Source organism: Brassica napus, chromosome C9 (genome assembly GCF_020379485.1).
Source record: "Brassica napus cultivar Da-Ae chromosome C9, Da-Ae, whole genome shotgun sequence".
NCBI lineage: Eukaryota > Viridiplantae > Streptophyta > Magnoliopsida > Brassicales > Brassicaceae > Brassica > Brassica napus.
This window is the reverse complement of record NC_063452.1, coordinates 6,609,964-6,627,115: the sequence shown is the minus strand read 5'-3', so window position 1 is coordinate 6,627,115 and position 17,152 is coordinate 6,609,964. Positions and strand designations below refer to the sequence as shown.

Genomic DNA, 17,152 nt, shown 5'->3' with positions numbered 1-17,152 from the left:
AAACATGATGCGTTTTTTTAACTGTAGTTTGGAATAATAAAATAGATTGTAAATTCTTTATAAAAAAAAGAAATAAATTTAACACTACTTTAAATTTAAAATTTTCAAAAGTTTACTAAATTTTAAGTCATATTTATATTATTCATTTATTTGATCACCGCCCGTAGAGCGGAAGGCGGACTAAACCCTAGTAATTATATAAACCTTGCAAAAGTGAAAAATCATAGATATGAGCTGAAAAATGTTGTATTAATGGGCTTGGATTTGTAGACTTAGAAGCCCAATACCATTAATGCAATATTGCAACTAAAGTAGTCTTAACTTATTATTTTTATCAAATATTCAAGTTTCATGATACATACAAAATGCTATTTTTGCTAAACAGAACCGTTATGAAAAACGAAATTACAATAAAGCTTCCTTCTTACTCTTTTTAGAACTTATAGTCATAATTGGCAACTATGTCCAGCTAATCGCCACGGGACTGGCCACCACGTGTTTCCCATCTGACCATTCAATGCTCCCGAAGCTGTTAGACCTTGGCGCCATGGATGAGACAACGGTAAACGTAACCGAGTACGATTTCTTCTCATTCACTTTTTTGAAATTCAAAACCGCCGGTTCAACCGAAATCTTGACTGCTGCTGTCTCAGAGATTACTTTAACCGTGTACGAACCAGCTCCTCCCACGTTTGTGACCGTGCGTGTGTACTTGTACGTGCCTCCGGACCCGTGGACGCTAACTGAGAAGGACGGATAGTTTAGATCAGCGACGGAGTACATTTTTCTTGGATCGCAAGCGTAATTGCCTCTCGTCACGCATCCTATCTGCGACGAATTGTAATTCAATGCGCAGAGGAAATCTATATAATCCTTAGTCGTTAGATCGTAGATGAGTCCTGGACTGATGGCCGTCGCAGGTGATACGTGTCCTGCACCGTGCCCGAATGGTGTTGAAGGTTTTACCGTTAAGATGTCGAGCAATGGTTTTCCGTCTTTGTAGGTATTGTAAGCGGTCGTCATGAGAGCTGATCGAATTGCCGCCGGGCTCCAATCTGGATGCACTGATTTGAGAAGAGCCGCTAAACCGCTCACATGAGGGCAAGACATGGACGTTCCTGAGATGATGTTGAATTCCACGCGGCTAGTATCGGAAGCGAGTCCGGAAGGTCCTAGAGCTCCGGTCCATGCGGCGAGGATATTGACTCCAGGAGCGATCAAGTCCGGTTTGAGAATGTTTGGCGTTATGGGATTAGGTCCTCGCGAGCTGAAAGCTGCAAGCACAGGAGAGGGCTTGACTTTGACGACCGTTCCTTGGATCACAATCGAAGCGGTCGGACTCGGATCCGTCTTGACGTAGCGCCGGATAATGTCACCGGCTTTTTGTCCCACAGTGGTCGCCGGTAACACATGGGCCTTTGCGGCAAGCTCTTCTCCCCTATTCGCCCTATTCGGCAGAATCATTCCGAGTCCACCAGCAGCTTTCACCACCTCTCCTTTCTCAGCTCTATCATTCTCTCCTTTCTCGCACATCACGATCTTCCCATATACCTTCTCCGGAATTAGTGTTCCGGAGAGACAAAATTTTCCATAAGTAGCATTGTTACTAGCACTCCCGGCGTAAACAAACGGCAACAGTGTAGGCGGAAGAGCATCTTTTTTAAACAAGGAAGCTCCAATATAACTCTTCCCGTTGCCAAGAGTCACTAGTGCCGGAAAATCACGATCTAATGTACCAGCACCAACAGTAGTAATCCATGGAGCTACATTCGATAAGCTGGATGGGCTGGGACCATCATTACCAGCAGAGCAGGAAACAAAGATCCCTCTTTCCATGGCCGAGAATGCTCCCATGGCAACATCGTTAGTATAATCTCTGTTTCTTTTGCCAAGAGATAACGACAGAACGTTGACATTATCTTCGATGGCTTTATCGATTCCAGCTAAAACATCTGAGCTGAAGCATTGAGGTTTCCAACAAACTTTGTAAACAGCCACTCGAGCGCGATAAGCCATCCCACGAGCCGTCCCGTTAGCGAAGCCCAAAAGATTAGCTCCTTCCACGATGGATCCAGCCGCGGTTGAAGCTGTGTGTGTTCCGTGACCGTCGTCGTCTCTAGGCGATCTCGACTCTTTAGATTCGTCCACTGGTCCATACTCTGCTTCATAACCACAAACGAAGAATCTAGCTCCGATTAGTTTGCGGTTACAGAGGGAAGTGGTAAATTTTGTCCCAGCCTCGCATTCGCCTTTCCAGGTAGACGGAATAGGACCATATCCTTCGTCCGAGAAGCTTTTGCTCTCTGGCCAAACACCTGTGTCGAGAACTCCGATGACGACGTCGCTGCCTGGACCGGTTTCAGGGAACAGGCCGGAGTTGTGTACGCCGAGGCCGAGGAATAGTGGAGTCCGAGTGGTGTGTAACTCATACCGCTGCTCTGGTCGAACGGAGATGACACCTGGTTGAGTCTTGAGCGAGTCAGCTTCTTCGGGAGTAAGCCGAGTGGCAAATCCGTGAATCGCATTGTTGTAAGTGTAGAGCATTTCAGCAGATTCTGAGATGGACTTGAGAGAGGACTCGTACCAGAGAGAGTGGTGGTCGAAGCTCGAGGGCATCTGAGATTTCGCCATGTGAACGATGTATGTTCCTTGTTGAGCTCCATCGGAGACGTGGAAGGAACCAATGTAGAGAAGAACAAAAAGGAAGGAAGCAGTGGAGGAGAGAAACGAAGAAGACATGTTTTGTGAAGTTGTGTGGAATATGTGAATATGCGAGAGAGTTTATATAGAGTCGAGATAGAGAGTGAGGAGATATTGAACTCGTACGAACGAATTATTACTAGGTGCCGTGCCTACTAAATCGAAAAATAAACCTTGGCTTTGAGCATTTATTTAATATAAAATTAAAAATATACATATTTATTAAATGTTTTATTTTTGTGGTGTTGGTTTTAAAAAGTTTTTTTGTTTTTGTTAAAAAAAATTTCTTAACTCATACTTCACTAATATTTAAAGGCTAACCAATGTTTTATATGTATTTATCAACATTTTTAACTTTAACTTAATCTTTTTATCCATTGCTTTTACAAATTATTCTTTATCTATTATTTTCATAATTATGCTTATTTAACAATTTTACAAGTACATGCAGTTATATATAAAAGATAGTATACAGTCTTGAGTAAATTTGTATATTAATCACACCATAATTAACAATTGTTTTTGTTAGTTATTTTTCTTGAATTTTATTATTATCATCATTTTATTAAATTGTTTTATTTTGTTTATAGCATCAAAACATTTTTTGATCGAATAAGAAAAAAATAAGGTTTTAATGCTATAAACAATAGATACATAGATAAGTTTGTACGGGAGTAACCGTTCTCTCCTTGCGATGTTAATGGTAATCTTAAAGGAGAAGTCCTAGATTACTCAAGCCCTAATCTGATCAAAGCATGATCAGTCTCTCGATGCTTCTCTATCTTTTGTACTTTTCTTTTGTTGAGAGGAGGATTTTTTTTTTTTAAGGCGGATTGAGAGTTAAATTTTTTCCTTTCCAATCAGCTCTTGAAATCTCCGGGATAGACTATGTGTCCATAATCGATGTCTGATAAACCACGAATTTGACCCATTTTCACCGTGGTTTATAGGTGTTTTTACTACTAATTATTATATTATAGAATCTATTTATTATATTTATAAGATGAGGAGTGATTTGGAGATAATTGATGATTTTGGAGATATTTGGAGTAAGCATCCGAGATGACCGTCGAGCTCGACCATCGGTCGATATCGAGGAACAAATATCGATCGATGTTCACATCAGAACATCGATCGATGTGAACATCGATCGACAGCGAAGCGCGCAGAAAGCCCGTTTGGTCACAGCCGACTTGAAGCCCAAGTATTCACTAATTTACAAGATTACCCTGACGAGTTTTAACCTAATTATATAAGCCTTACCACCATGTTAGAGGCAAAGTGTGCTTTTCTTGTGTTTCTAGTTTTACTATTATATCAGCAAAAGGTTTTTAGGATTTTGATATATTGGAGAAAAGATCCAAAATTATATTTGTGATTGGAACTCCATTAATATCTATTTAATATTCTAATGAAGTTTTCTTACCTAATTGTTGTTATGAATTGCTTGGCCATGTCTGATTAGTTCCATTGTTAGATTTTAGGGTTTAAATAGGTTATGAGGGATTAACCCCAACTATAGATTGCTGAATTGTGATAATAATCATTAGGATTGTCATTAATGCCTGATTCTAGATTAACTACCTAGAATTTGCCCTAGGATTGTTAGATAAAAGCGATAGCTTCATTCTCATCCTGAAACCATTCTAATTGAGCTAAGTTTCTTGCTAAGAGTAAGGCGAGAGCTGATCTAGTGAGCTTAGTGAGCATCATTCAACCTGCGCATAAATCCTAATTAGAAGCGCGTCGATCGATATACATATTGGATAATCGATCGACGGAGTGAAAGGTGTATCGATCGATATCCCTATAGGATAATCGATCGACACTTGCTATTGATCGAACACATTTGTTTGGGTCATTAGATCTAGTTAATAGAAAAGTCCAGAAACGCGAGAGCTGATTGACTTGTTGCTTAGTAGTTGAGCTCTACATTATCATGCATGCAACCCATTAGGCATCCGTAAGATTATAATTTCAAGGAAAAATAAAAACCCTAAGTCTAGCTATTTTCTTTTAAGCACCAAAACCTCAACCAATCAATCGAGCAATTACTTGCTCAAACAAAACTGTAAATTTACATTTTAATCATTAAACCATCCAACTTAACAAAACCCATTAGATTTATTAGGTTCTCTAACTCCTTGTGGATTCGATCCCTAAATACTGCAATAAACCTCTTATTTGAGAGAGTAAATTTACTCTTTAGAGTAATTTGAGTGAGATCAATGTCATGCAACTTAATTTTTTTTTTTGAACACCAAATATTATAAATGCTACCCTGACCAAACTAGTTGGTGGGAGAAGAGTTTAATACAGACTTAGCCAAAGAATTGGCTCTAGAGTTCAGGTTCCTCGGGATAAAACAAAAGGAAATACAAAGGAAGCAAAGAGATAGAGTCTCGATATCTCGGGAGATTCCGTAGAGATCCGCCGGAAAACGTTTCGAAGACATAGCAGCAATAAGTACTTGACAATCTGATTTTATGCAGATTTCTGTGATTCCAGCTTCAAGAGATCGGATGGTTATGGCTTTCGCCATCAGTGGGGAGGAAATACGATCAAAGACTCGGGCACCCTGCAAGATAACAACATTCTCATGATCAATTCAGTACCAGCCACCTCCTGCTTTACGAGAGGCAGAGTTCCAGGCCACGTCGGTGAGCATGTGAGTCTTGCATTCGAAACTGAGATAGAAGGTGAGCAACTTAATCTAATTGTTTAGAAACTAGTAAGTGGTAAGGAACTCATCTTAACAACTTTGTTGTGAAAACAATTACCATGGAAGTCACTATAGTGTTCATTGTCATGGGTATAGAAGTGATGCGACCAAAAAATATTATATGTTTACAATTCAATATGTTTATTGGTCATTCCTCACTGAAAATACAATTTCCTTATTGTATAGATATATTTTAGAATTGTTAAAAGTTAGCAATTTCATTTAATATTTCTTTCGAGAGAATCAATAAATTAGAATTTATTTTTTCAAAAATACATGTAGATCTAATGTGGAATATGGACAATATTATACAACAAACAAAACTGCGAAAAATAATTTGAAATATCATAAAAATGATAGCCAAATATAAATGGTGTTGAATAATGAGATGCAAAATGATTCAGAAGAAAACTTCTTCAAATTTTAATCTCTGTGTTGTATTATTCTCTAATTTTAGCTTTGCATCTTATTGTATTTATTTTATTTTAGAAAAGCATTTCTTTTATTTTCTGTACTTTTACTGTAACTTTACAATATTTTCAAGACTTATTTTACATTTTGATATTATTATTTTTATATTTTAAATTTACCGATTTGGAAAAAGATAAAATCATAAATGTGATTTTTTTTATTAAAAAATTCGAATTTGGTTACCTATTTCTATTTTATTTTATTTAAATTTAGTAGAGTTATAATTACATTTACTAAAAATAATTTTTTTATTTATATTTTATTATATTTATTGGTTATTTAATTTAAATATTTATCTTATTTCCTAATATTAAATATGTCTATATTTATATATATTAAATTTAATAAAGTTACATTTTTATTTGTTTTAGTTAAATACATGAAGCCCATAAAGTTTTTTGTTAATTAACCTAATCAACCGATAAGTGCTAATAAACGTTTTACTCATTAATCATCAACAACAAAAACTGATTAGTGTTTTTTTAGTTATATATTTGTTAATACACAGTTATAATTAATATTTTAATTTCAAAAGCCATGTCATTTTCTTAAAATGAATATGGTGATGACACATATGCAAATTAATTTTGTCTATATTTAAATACCTAAATTTTAATAATATTTTTTTTTATTATAGTTAAAATACTTTTAGTGGAAAATCATGTTCTTAATTAATTTATAAATTATTTTCTTAATTTATAAATTAATGTAAATGTTATATGTAGTCATGTTTAGTTTATTTTATATTTTCTTTAATGATGATATAAAAATTATTAATTATTAAATATTTAAAAAGTCTTGCCAAAAATAAATATAATTACATAAAATTTAAATGTTTAATAATGGTATAAGAGTTAATAGTCATTACCTTATTAAAAATTCTAGCCAAATATAATTTCATAAAGAAATTTTACATGTCACAATCAGCTTAATGCAATGTCACAGTTTTTTTTAAAACTATGTCATTGTTTTTGTGAAATAAATGTGGTAATGACACATGCAAATAATAATGTCCAGGGGAATAAAATATTGAAAACCATCAAAACCCTTAAACACGGTTAAGTGTCCACTATTCTGCTTTGAAAGTGACCACTTTTGTTTTTCCTTTTTGATATGTCTCTAAATTTATTGTTTTTTTTTTCTGTAAATTTTAATGTTCGAAGACTTCTGTTCACCAAAGACAAAAAGTAAAGACTCTTTTTCTTTTCACATAAGTTTACCTATGTCCAGTTACACTAATTACTAATAGTTTAGTATTATCTCGAGATTATTATTGTTTTATTATCTTGAGATTCTTTGTTTCTATTTAATACTAACGTCTTTTAATTTTCATATGCACTATAACTTTTTTGGTCGAAAATATTTACTATAACTTGTTTGAGACTATAAAGATGGTTTATAGGTTTGATAGAATCCGTTGAGAAGAGTTGAGTATACAAGTGTGAAGTACAAAGGGGTTAAGACTGAAGAGAGTATGTTAAGCATTGGTGTGATGGGAGAGGTTCACATTGGCCTGACCGTACAAGGCCGTACAAGGCCGTACGGTCCGTACACATTCAGACAAGTGAAACTTTGACCGCGGTTACAAGGAGTTACCCGAGTAACTTATAGGAAGAGAAGGGGCTTTGGCTGATGAATCAAACCGTTGGAGGATAAGAGAGGCGCGGCTTTACAGGCTGGCACAACTGGAAAGGCAAGAGCATCTTTGTCCAAGATCCTAGATGCTCCAAGCATGTGGGAACGCTGATTGGCCGAGTTAAAGAGAGCTTATCCTAACCTTGTTGACTTCACATGCTTAGCTCTCCTTTATGATTTCGAAAACCCTACTGATCTCTCACTATATATTGCAACTCTTGTCATTAATAATAAATATACAGTTCTGAGTTTCTCTTTATCTTATCATACTCTCTCAATCATGATTCTACACTAAACTCTTCATAATCTCTCATAATCTACTCAAGTTCTATCTTAATTATTTCATTCTTAGATTCTCATATGGTATCAGAGCCAGGTTACTCATTTCCTGGTTTCTAAATCTCTAGAGTCTCCATCTTCATTCCTAAACCATCTCTACTCACGGTCACACTCATGGAAGACAAGAACAAGACTTTGACGGTTCCGGTTACGTTGAAAGGAGGTGGGAACTACTTGCTGTGGTCTCGCCTGGTGAAAGCTGCAGTTGGGAGCAAGGGTTTGTGGAGTCACATCTCAGATGGAACTCCAAAGCCAGTTGCTACGGAGGGAGAAGGCGGTCAAGAGCTGATGGTAGCGGACCAAAAGAAGTGGGATCAAGACGACTTGAAGGTGTTGACAGTTCTTCATGGGTCGCTTGAAGCTTCAATCTTGGAGGCCTACATCTACTGTGAGACGCCAAAAGACCTGTGGGATACTCTTCAAAAGATCTATGGGAACACATCCAATCTGAGCCGGGTGTTTGAGTTGAAGAGATCAATCAACACACTTGCGCAAGAAGAGGTTGAGTTCACAAAGCATTTGGGAAAGTTCAGAGCCTTATGGTCTGAACTAGAAATGCTGAGACCCAACACCACTGATCATGACACTCTTATGGAGAGGAGGGCTCAAGATCAAGTGTTTGGGCTGTTGCTGACATTGAACCCTATCTTTAACGATCTGATCAAACACATACTGAGGTCTCCAAAGCTACCATCACTTGAAGATGTGTGCGCTCAGATACAGAAAGAAGAAGGGTCAGTGGGGCTGTTTGGAGGAAAGGGGGAGCTCACCTTAGCTAACCATGCGGATGGAGCTCAAGCAAACAAAGCGGCATACAAGAGTGAGGAGAGGAAGTTTGGGGGCAACTGTGATCATTGCAAGAAGCTAGGTCACAAAAGGAGCCAGTGCTGGATCCTACATCCTCATCTCAAGCCAGCTAAGTTCATGAAGGATAGAGAGGCAAGGGCGCACCTATCTAATGAAGGAGGAGAAGCTAGCTCATCCGGGGCTGGCTCAGCAATGCGTGAGGGTGAGGGGAGAGCCTTAACTACTCAGCACACACCCTTGAGGAGCACTGAAGGCGAGTTGATCCGGAGATCAGACATAGACGCCCTCATCAAAGCTCTCAAGGAGAATGGTAACTGTATTGGAAATAACCCTTGTTACTCTCTTGCTGCATCATACCTAGATAGGACTTGTGCTCATCTCAGTAGTGATCCTGAATTCAAGTTAAGTGGTGCATCTAGATTAGATAACCTGAGACAACCAAGTACCTTTGCTGCGCATAATGTAATAAAATCACTGATTGTAGATTCAGGTGCTTCCCATCACATGATTAGTGATAATAGCTTGATTAAAGACATAGAACCTGCTCAGGGTCATGTAATGATTGCTAATGGTGATAGGATTGCAATAACAGGAATAGGAAATCTAAAACTGTTTAATAAAGAGTCTAGAGCTCTTTATATGCCTGAATTCACATCAAACTTGTTATCTGTTAAGAAATGCACTACTGATTTACATTGTAATGTTATATTCAGTCCTAATGATGTGAAGTTTCAGGATATTGAGACAAGTAAGATGATTGGCAAATGAGTGACAAAGGGAGAACTCTATATGCTAGAAGACTTAGCTCCTATTTCCAGTTCAATTTGCTCGTTTAGTTCTAGTTCAAGTATCAATAATGATGCATTATGGCATGCTAGATTAGGTCATCCACATGTTAGAGCCTTAAGCTTAATGTTACCAGGTGTCATGTTTAAAAATAATGATTGTGAGGCATGTATTTTGGGAAAACATTGTAAGACTGTCTTTAAGAAATCAAGTACTATCTATGAGAATTGTTTTGACCTTGTACATTCTGATGTATGGACTGCTCCTTGCTTATCTAGAGAAAACTATAAGTACTTTGTAACATTCATTGATGAAAAATCTAAATACACCTGGATAACACTTATAAAGACTAAGGATAGAGTTCTTGAAGCATTTAAGAATTTTCAGACTTATGTAACTAACCAGTACAATGCTAAGCTTAAGATTTTCAGATCAGATAATGGTGGAGAATACACAAGTCATGCCTTCAAGCAACATCTGGCTCTACATGGGATTCTACATCAAACAAGCTGTCCTTATACTCCACAACAGAATGGGGTTGCGGAGAGAAAGAATAGACACCTAATGGAAGTAGCTAGATCCATGATGTTCCAAACCAATGCACCTAAGAGATTTTGGAGTGATGCTGTACAAGCTGCGTGCTATTTGATCAACCGGGTGCCTACAAGAATCTTGGAAGATCAGTCACCGTTTGAAGTATTGAACAAGACCAAGCCATCTCTAAGTCATCTTAAAGTGTTTGGGTGTTTGTGTTATGTACTTGTCCCCGGGGAGATGAGAAACAAGTTGGAACCGAGGAGTACTAAAGCAATGTTTGTGGGATACTCAACTACTCAAAAGGGGTATAAATGCTTTGATCCAGAATCAAGAAGAGTTCTGGTATCAAGAGATGTCAAGTTCATTGAAACAAGCGGATACTATGAAGAGAGGAGCTGGGAAGATCTGAAGGATCTAGCTCAAACATCTGATAAGGCTACAAGCCTTAGGATGATCTTAGAGGGTCTTGGGATTAATCTAACCCAGGATCCAAAGGCGCAAGAGACGCCTACTAGGAATGAAGCTGAAGACACATCCCACATTGATCATGAGGGGGAAGACAAGTCTGAGGCGGTACATGAAGAAGGAAGAGACTCAGCTAGTCATGATCAAAGCGGGATCAATGATGAAGAGTCAAGTGAAGTAAGGGATCAAAGTGGAGGTACACCACTTGTACCTGAAGAAGAGGAAGAAGAAATGCAACCAGAAGTGGAGAACATGACTAGTGCTCCAGTTGTGGAGAGTGTGCCTGCGCCTGTGAGGAGGAGTACAAGAGTAAGGAAAGATCCATCTAACTGGGCAAACACCAGAGTCTACTACAATGCACAAGCAGTAGCTCATCCAAGTCAGGCAGTGTGCTCTTTTGCCGAGTTTCCAAGGGATCATTGTGCATTCATAACAAGTCTGGATGAGAGCTACATACCAAGAACGTATGAGGAGGCTATAAAGGATGAAGACTGGAGGAACTCAGTTGCGGATGAGTCTGATGCTATGATCAAGAATGGGACTTGGTATGAGAGTGAGCTGCCTAAAGGGAAGAGAGCAGTATCATGTAAATGGATATTTACAATCAAGTATAGACCAGATGGGACAGTTGATAGGAAGAAGACCAGGCTTGTGGCTAGAGGGTTTACACAGACATATGGAGAGGACTACATAGACACATTTGCTCCAGTGGCTAAGCTTCACACCATCCGAATCATCTTATCAATTGCTACCAACCTTGAATGGGGATTGTGGCAAATGGATGTGAAGAATGCATTTCTACAAGGGGAACTTGAAGATGAAGTGTATATGCAGCCTCCTATGGGTCTTGAGAGTCTTGTGAAGCCAGGGAATGTCCTAAGGTTGAAGAAGGCTATCTATGGATTGAAGCAATCACCTAGAGCCTGGTATCACAAGCTGAGTACTACACTGAATGGAAAAGGCTTCAGGAAGTCTGAACTAGACCATACTTTGTTTACTCTAAACACAACCTCAGGTATCATCTGTCTATTGGTCTATGTTGATGACATTATCATTACTGGTAGTGATAAGGTTGGAATACAAGAAACCAAAGACTATCTCAAATCTGTGTTTGAAATAAAAGATCTTGGAGAGATGAAATACTTTCTTGGGATTGAGATTTGTAGATCCAAGGAAGGATTATTCATGTCCCAAAGAAAATATACACTTGATCTTTTGAAAGATGCAGGTAAACTCGGAGGACAAACCGCGAAGATGCCAATGGAAGATGGGTACAAAGTACCAAGAGAGGGGGAGCTTGAAGACAGCAAGCTGTTCCATGACCCTAAGCTTTATAGGAAGCTAGTGGGTAAGCTAATCTACCTAACAATCACACGACCTGATATCTGCTTTGCTGTGAATCAGGTGAGTCAACACATGCAAGCTCCAAAGGATCACCATTGGAGAATGGTAGATAGAGTTCTAAGCTACCTCAACGGATCACCAAGCCAAGGAGTCTGGATGGGATGCAATGGGAGTACAGAAGTAGTTGGTTACTGTGATGCAGATTGGGCTGGAGATAGAGCAGACAGAAGATCTACAACAGGTTACTGCACCTTCATTGGAGGGAACCTTGTGACTTGGAAGAGCAAGAAGCAGAAGGTGGTCTCTTGTTCTAGTGCGGAGGCAGAGTATAGAGCAATGCTGAAGCTCACTAATGAGTTGGTATGGATCAAGGGGATCTTGAAGCACATTGAGATTGAGCAAGTGGCGCCAATGACAATGCATTGTGATAACCAAGCAGCAATCCACATTGCCTCCAACTCAGTCTTCCATGAGAGAACCAAGCACATTGAAGTGGATTGTCACAAGGTGAGGCAGATGATAGTCTTGGGAGTGATTCTGCCATGCTACACAAGGAGTGAAGATCAACTGGCTGATGTATTCACAAAAGCGGCAAGAATGAAGACAATGGAGTCCATCTACATCAGGTTGGGACTCGTTGATCTTTCACCAAGGAGCTGAGCCCCTTACTATGAGGTCTTTACTCTTTTTCCCTCATCAAAGTTTTGTCCCAATGGGTTTTCTTTGGTGAGGTTTTTAATGAGGAAGATCTCATAGTGTCCAAGCTTAGACTTCACAAAGCTAAGCTTGAGGGGGAGTGTTGAGAAGAGTTGAGTATACAAGTGTGAAGTACAAAGGGGTTAAGACTGAAGAGAGTATGTTAAGCATTGGTGTGATGGGAGAGGTTCACATTGGCCTGACCGTACAAGGCCGTACGGTCCGTACACATTCAGACAAGTGAAACCTTGACCGCGGTTACAAGGAGTTACCCGAGTAACTTATGGGAAGAGAAGGGGCTTTGGCTGATGAATCAGACCGTTGGAGGATAAGAGAGGCGCGGCTTTACAGGCTGGCACAGCTGGAAAGGCAAGAGCATCTTTGTCCAAGATCCTAGATGCTCCAAGCATGTGGGAACGCTGATTGGCCGAGTTAAAGAGAGCTTATCCTAACCTTGTTGACTTCACATGCTTAGCTATCCTTTATGATTTCGAAAACCCTACTGATCTCTCACTATATATTGCAACTCTTGTCATTAATAATAAATATACAGTTCTGAGTTTCTCTTTATCTTATCATACTCTCTCAATCATGATTCTACACTAAACTCTTCATAATCTCTCATAATCTACTCAAGTTCTATCTTAATCATTTCATTCTTAGATTCTCATAGAATCTTCATGCCATGTGGTGTTAAGAAAACCATAATGATGTTCGAAACCCATTAACTAAGTGAAATAGTGAATATAGCCTTTTAATTCATAACTAAAGACTATTTGCTGTACTTATGTAAAGTCCAAATTTCTATTAACGTATATTTTGTTTGCAAGTTACATTGGTTTTCCCACACACATTTGATTTTTTCCCGTAAATACTATGGTTTTGAGACTTCTCTTCACCTGAGACAAACATTAAAGACTTTTGTTCACATAAGTCTACCTATGCTCAACATGAGATAGTATGTTGTTACAGATATATGGAAACAAAGGCTCCGTTTGTTGATATATAATATTGAAGTCGAGTTGCAATATGTATTACAATTCGATATAACTTGCAGTAAAAATTATGTGATAAAAACTGTAATTTTATATGGTAAATTTTTAGTAAAAACAAGAGTTACTATTTTAGTAAAACTGATGACTGGTAACATTTTTGATGTATAAGTTCCAGAGTAGTTTTTAATAAAATAAATATAAATATAAATATATAATAATGAATTATTATTAATAACAAAAACTATTAAACTATTTAAAAATAAATAAATAATAAAAACTTATTTTTAATATGTATAAAAATAATTTTTAACAAAAATAAGTTGCAATATATATTCTTCTAAGAACTATACTTACTGATGATATTATTTATCCGATATCAATAACAAAATAATTTATATATTTCCAATCCAAAAGAATTTACAACTAATAAGATTATGTAAAATAATAATTTTAAAACTAATAATTCAAAAATAGGAACAAGAAAGGAAATAAAAATATTTGACTAACACAAAATTAGATGAAGTTGATAATATTGTTTATTTGTAGAAATAAGAATAAGATATTGCTATGGTGGTTTTGGAAATATAAATAATAGTTTATATACAAACAAAAAGTATAACATATAACATAAATCTGTACGTGGAGTGTTTAGGATTTTATTATTTTCACTTGTATTTTTGATAGAAACTTTATTTATAACTGTAACTCAAATCTTAAAACATAAGACTGGTCGTGATGTTGCATTAAAACAAATGATAAAATGATGTAACAAAGACACAACAATATATATGAACAAAGATACAACAATATATGTAATGTGGTTCATCAATTTGGCTATGCCTAGAAATAATTTTTTTTTGTTATTTGGAGGCAATATTCAATTTATTTTAGGATTACAAGAATACATGATATATATAAAAGTTATTCCGCATCCTAAAACTCTAGGGCTCATCAGATACACGGCCTTAAGCTCAACAATCAGATGTAAGATCCATAAACTTTATGTGACACACTTGATATGACCCAATTGATGCGATGTACTTGCTTCAACATAATACATCCGATTAAACTGATCACTATACTTTTATTATCTAGATATTATCACTGTTTAACTATACTGAGGAGTACACTGAGTTTGCGGTAAAAACAAAAGGTGAAACTCTCTCAACCCGTTTAGGATGAGATTTAACCTCCATCGTCAGTACGGCCTTTCGTCTACCGTACCGTACGAGAACTCTCCTCTTTCTCTCTCTTCTTCCTTTTTTTATGGTTTTGCTTGTACTATTTTTTTTTCTTCTGATAATCGTGGGGATTTCAAAGGCTTTTTAAGCCCAAAGAATAATCCTACGAGGTCCATAGAAATCCGAGTTTTCTCGCCACTTAGAGTGTCTACAGGTGGCTAATGCTACTCGAAACCAGAACGAAAACTCCAACTGGAATCCTTTTACCACTAGACCAAGATGACTTGGTTTACCGTTTCTCTTTCTTCCGTCTCCAAAACCACCACTATTCTCGTGTTTCTTCCACATTTACCGGTCGTGTGTTATTTTCTTTGACCTTCCCAATCCTCCCGATTCTTTGCATGTTTGGATATTAGTTTCGTTCAGAGGGAGAATATTAGAACCGAAGAAAAAGTTTAGAACCGGTGATAACTTTGCTGTGCTTAATACATATATATACAGTACGTACTAGGTATTACTTATAAAAACTGTTCTTTACATAAGGCACTATGAGAAAAACCATTGAAACTTCTGGTGCAAATCACAAGTACAACTATATTTTGAACTTTCCTATTTTATCGATTTTGCTACTGTTTTTTTTTACGATGGCACTATTGTTCATTGCTAATGACTCATGCGTGCCTTGTGGGATGGTTTTGTTTGTGTGTAAAAAGGGCCGCAAGTGGCTCATGCGTGCCTTACGGGATGGCTTTGTTTTGTTTGTAAAAGGGCCGCAAGAAATGACGTATTTCATTGTTGTTTCTAACTTTCTTTTATGTTATCATAGTAGTGCATACCTGAAATTTTAGAGGTTGTAGTTAATTTAAAAAAAAATTACATAATCTTTTTTTTTGCAAATTTAAAGATCTATATATATGTAAATTTTTCCTAATATTTTGGAAATTATAAGCCAGTGTTTCAATAGCCTATGCTTGGGACCAATCTTGAGCGATAATTTCCTATCACATAATCTTTTTATGTGAACTATATTTTATGTTCGCTACGCACGAATCTGTATTAATAATTTTGTTTAAATTTTTTTAAAAAAAGTTTTCAACTAGAACTGATTTATAAATTTTTATTTATATAAATTTTATTTCTTGGAAAATTTATTTAAAATATAATATAATAATTTACTAGTTACGTTTATTTTGTTTATAAAATTATACTCTTGAAAATAATTACTATTTAGTATATATTTGTCTGTATTTTTAAAACTAAAATTTTATTTATAATCATTTTTATATTTATTATATAAAATTTTATTTTTTAAAGAGAAATTCTCTTAGATAGCCCTTTTTAGTTTATTTTCACAAAAATAGACTTCCAAGAAAGAAAATGACCAAAAGAAATTTTATTGAAAGGTAAATATGCATTTATACCCTTAGAGTTAACTAATCTAAGACTTAGGGTTTAGAGTTAAGGGGTTGGGCTTTGGGGATAGATTCAAATTTTTAAAAATAAAAAAAATATTAAAATTTTCAAAATAAAAAGGTTATTTTGGTCATTTTATTTTTTGAGGGCTATTTTTGTGATAAAAACTTAAAAAAGTCTATTTGAGAGAATTGCCATTTTTTAAATACTGTATAAATTACTCAATGCATATAAACCGCTACTATACTATTGCAAATATTTTTTTTTATAATTTTTACTTATTTTATAAACGATTAATTTATATGCATATTATTTATTTTACTTTTTTACTTATGAGAGTTATACAATAAATGTGTGATCTTTTATATTTTTTTGCACATATTTTAGTTGAAATTTTATTGTTTAATTAATTTTAAATTAAGATTTACAGATATTGTAAAGATTTATGATAAAGATTATAAATATTTAAGATAAATGTTTTAATACATAGCTTTATTTAACTAGAATACTATTGTAAATATTTTTATAATACATGAAGCTTCTTAAGACTTTTTGAATCCTGACAATTGCTTTCATCTGGTAATTTAGAGTAAAGTTTTAGTAGATTTCTTACAGGGGCCCTTTCTTACATGGCATAATTATTTTAATTTTGAACTTTTTATAGAATTTTGTAAAATTTCACTGTTTTTACTTTGTTGTTAGTATATTGACTATTTTTATATCACTCTCTTATGTTTTTGTGGAGTCTATATTTACTTTCTGTAATTTTAGAAACTTATTTAGAAAGTTTATTTTGATTATTTTTCACCTATCTTATAAATATTATCCTCTAAATATATTTGTTTGACAAACTCGTCTGAGACCATCTTTAATTTTATATATTGTACGGGTTTCTTCACTAAAATTGACATAAGCATTCATTTTATACTTTTTATTGGTTACTCGGATTATATGTTTATAAGAAGTTAACATGTAATTTGCTGTATTGTTAATGATGTAATTTAAAAAAATAAAGTATAGAGTACACCCATCTTTAAGTTTACTTCATAATACCCTATTTG

At 35.8% G+C, this 17,152-nt stretch overlaps 1 protein-coding gene across 1 annotated transcript; it reads right to left on the bottom strand.

Moving 5' to 3' along the window:
• Positions 1–312: 312 nt before the first annotated feature.
• On the bottom strand, positions 313–2,771 carry LOC106360721 (subtilisin-like protease SBT1.7). Its single transcript, XM_013800372.3, has one exon. It carries the CDS (start codon positions 2,737–2,739, stop codon positions 460–462), a length of 2,280 nt encoding a protein of 759 aa, XP_013655826.2. The 5' UTR covers positions 2,740–2,771; the 3' UTR covers positions 313–459.
• Between the last annotated feature and the right edge of the window lie 14,381 nt (positions 2,772–17,152).

Coding starts and splice junctions, on each gene's coding strand:
- LOC106360721 (XM_013800372.3), bottom strand. CDS start 2,739: ATGTCTTCTTCGTTTCTCTCCTCCACTGCTTCCTTCCTTTTTGTTCTT.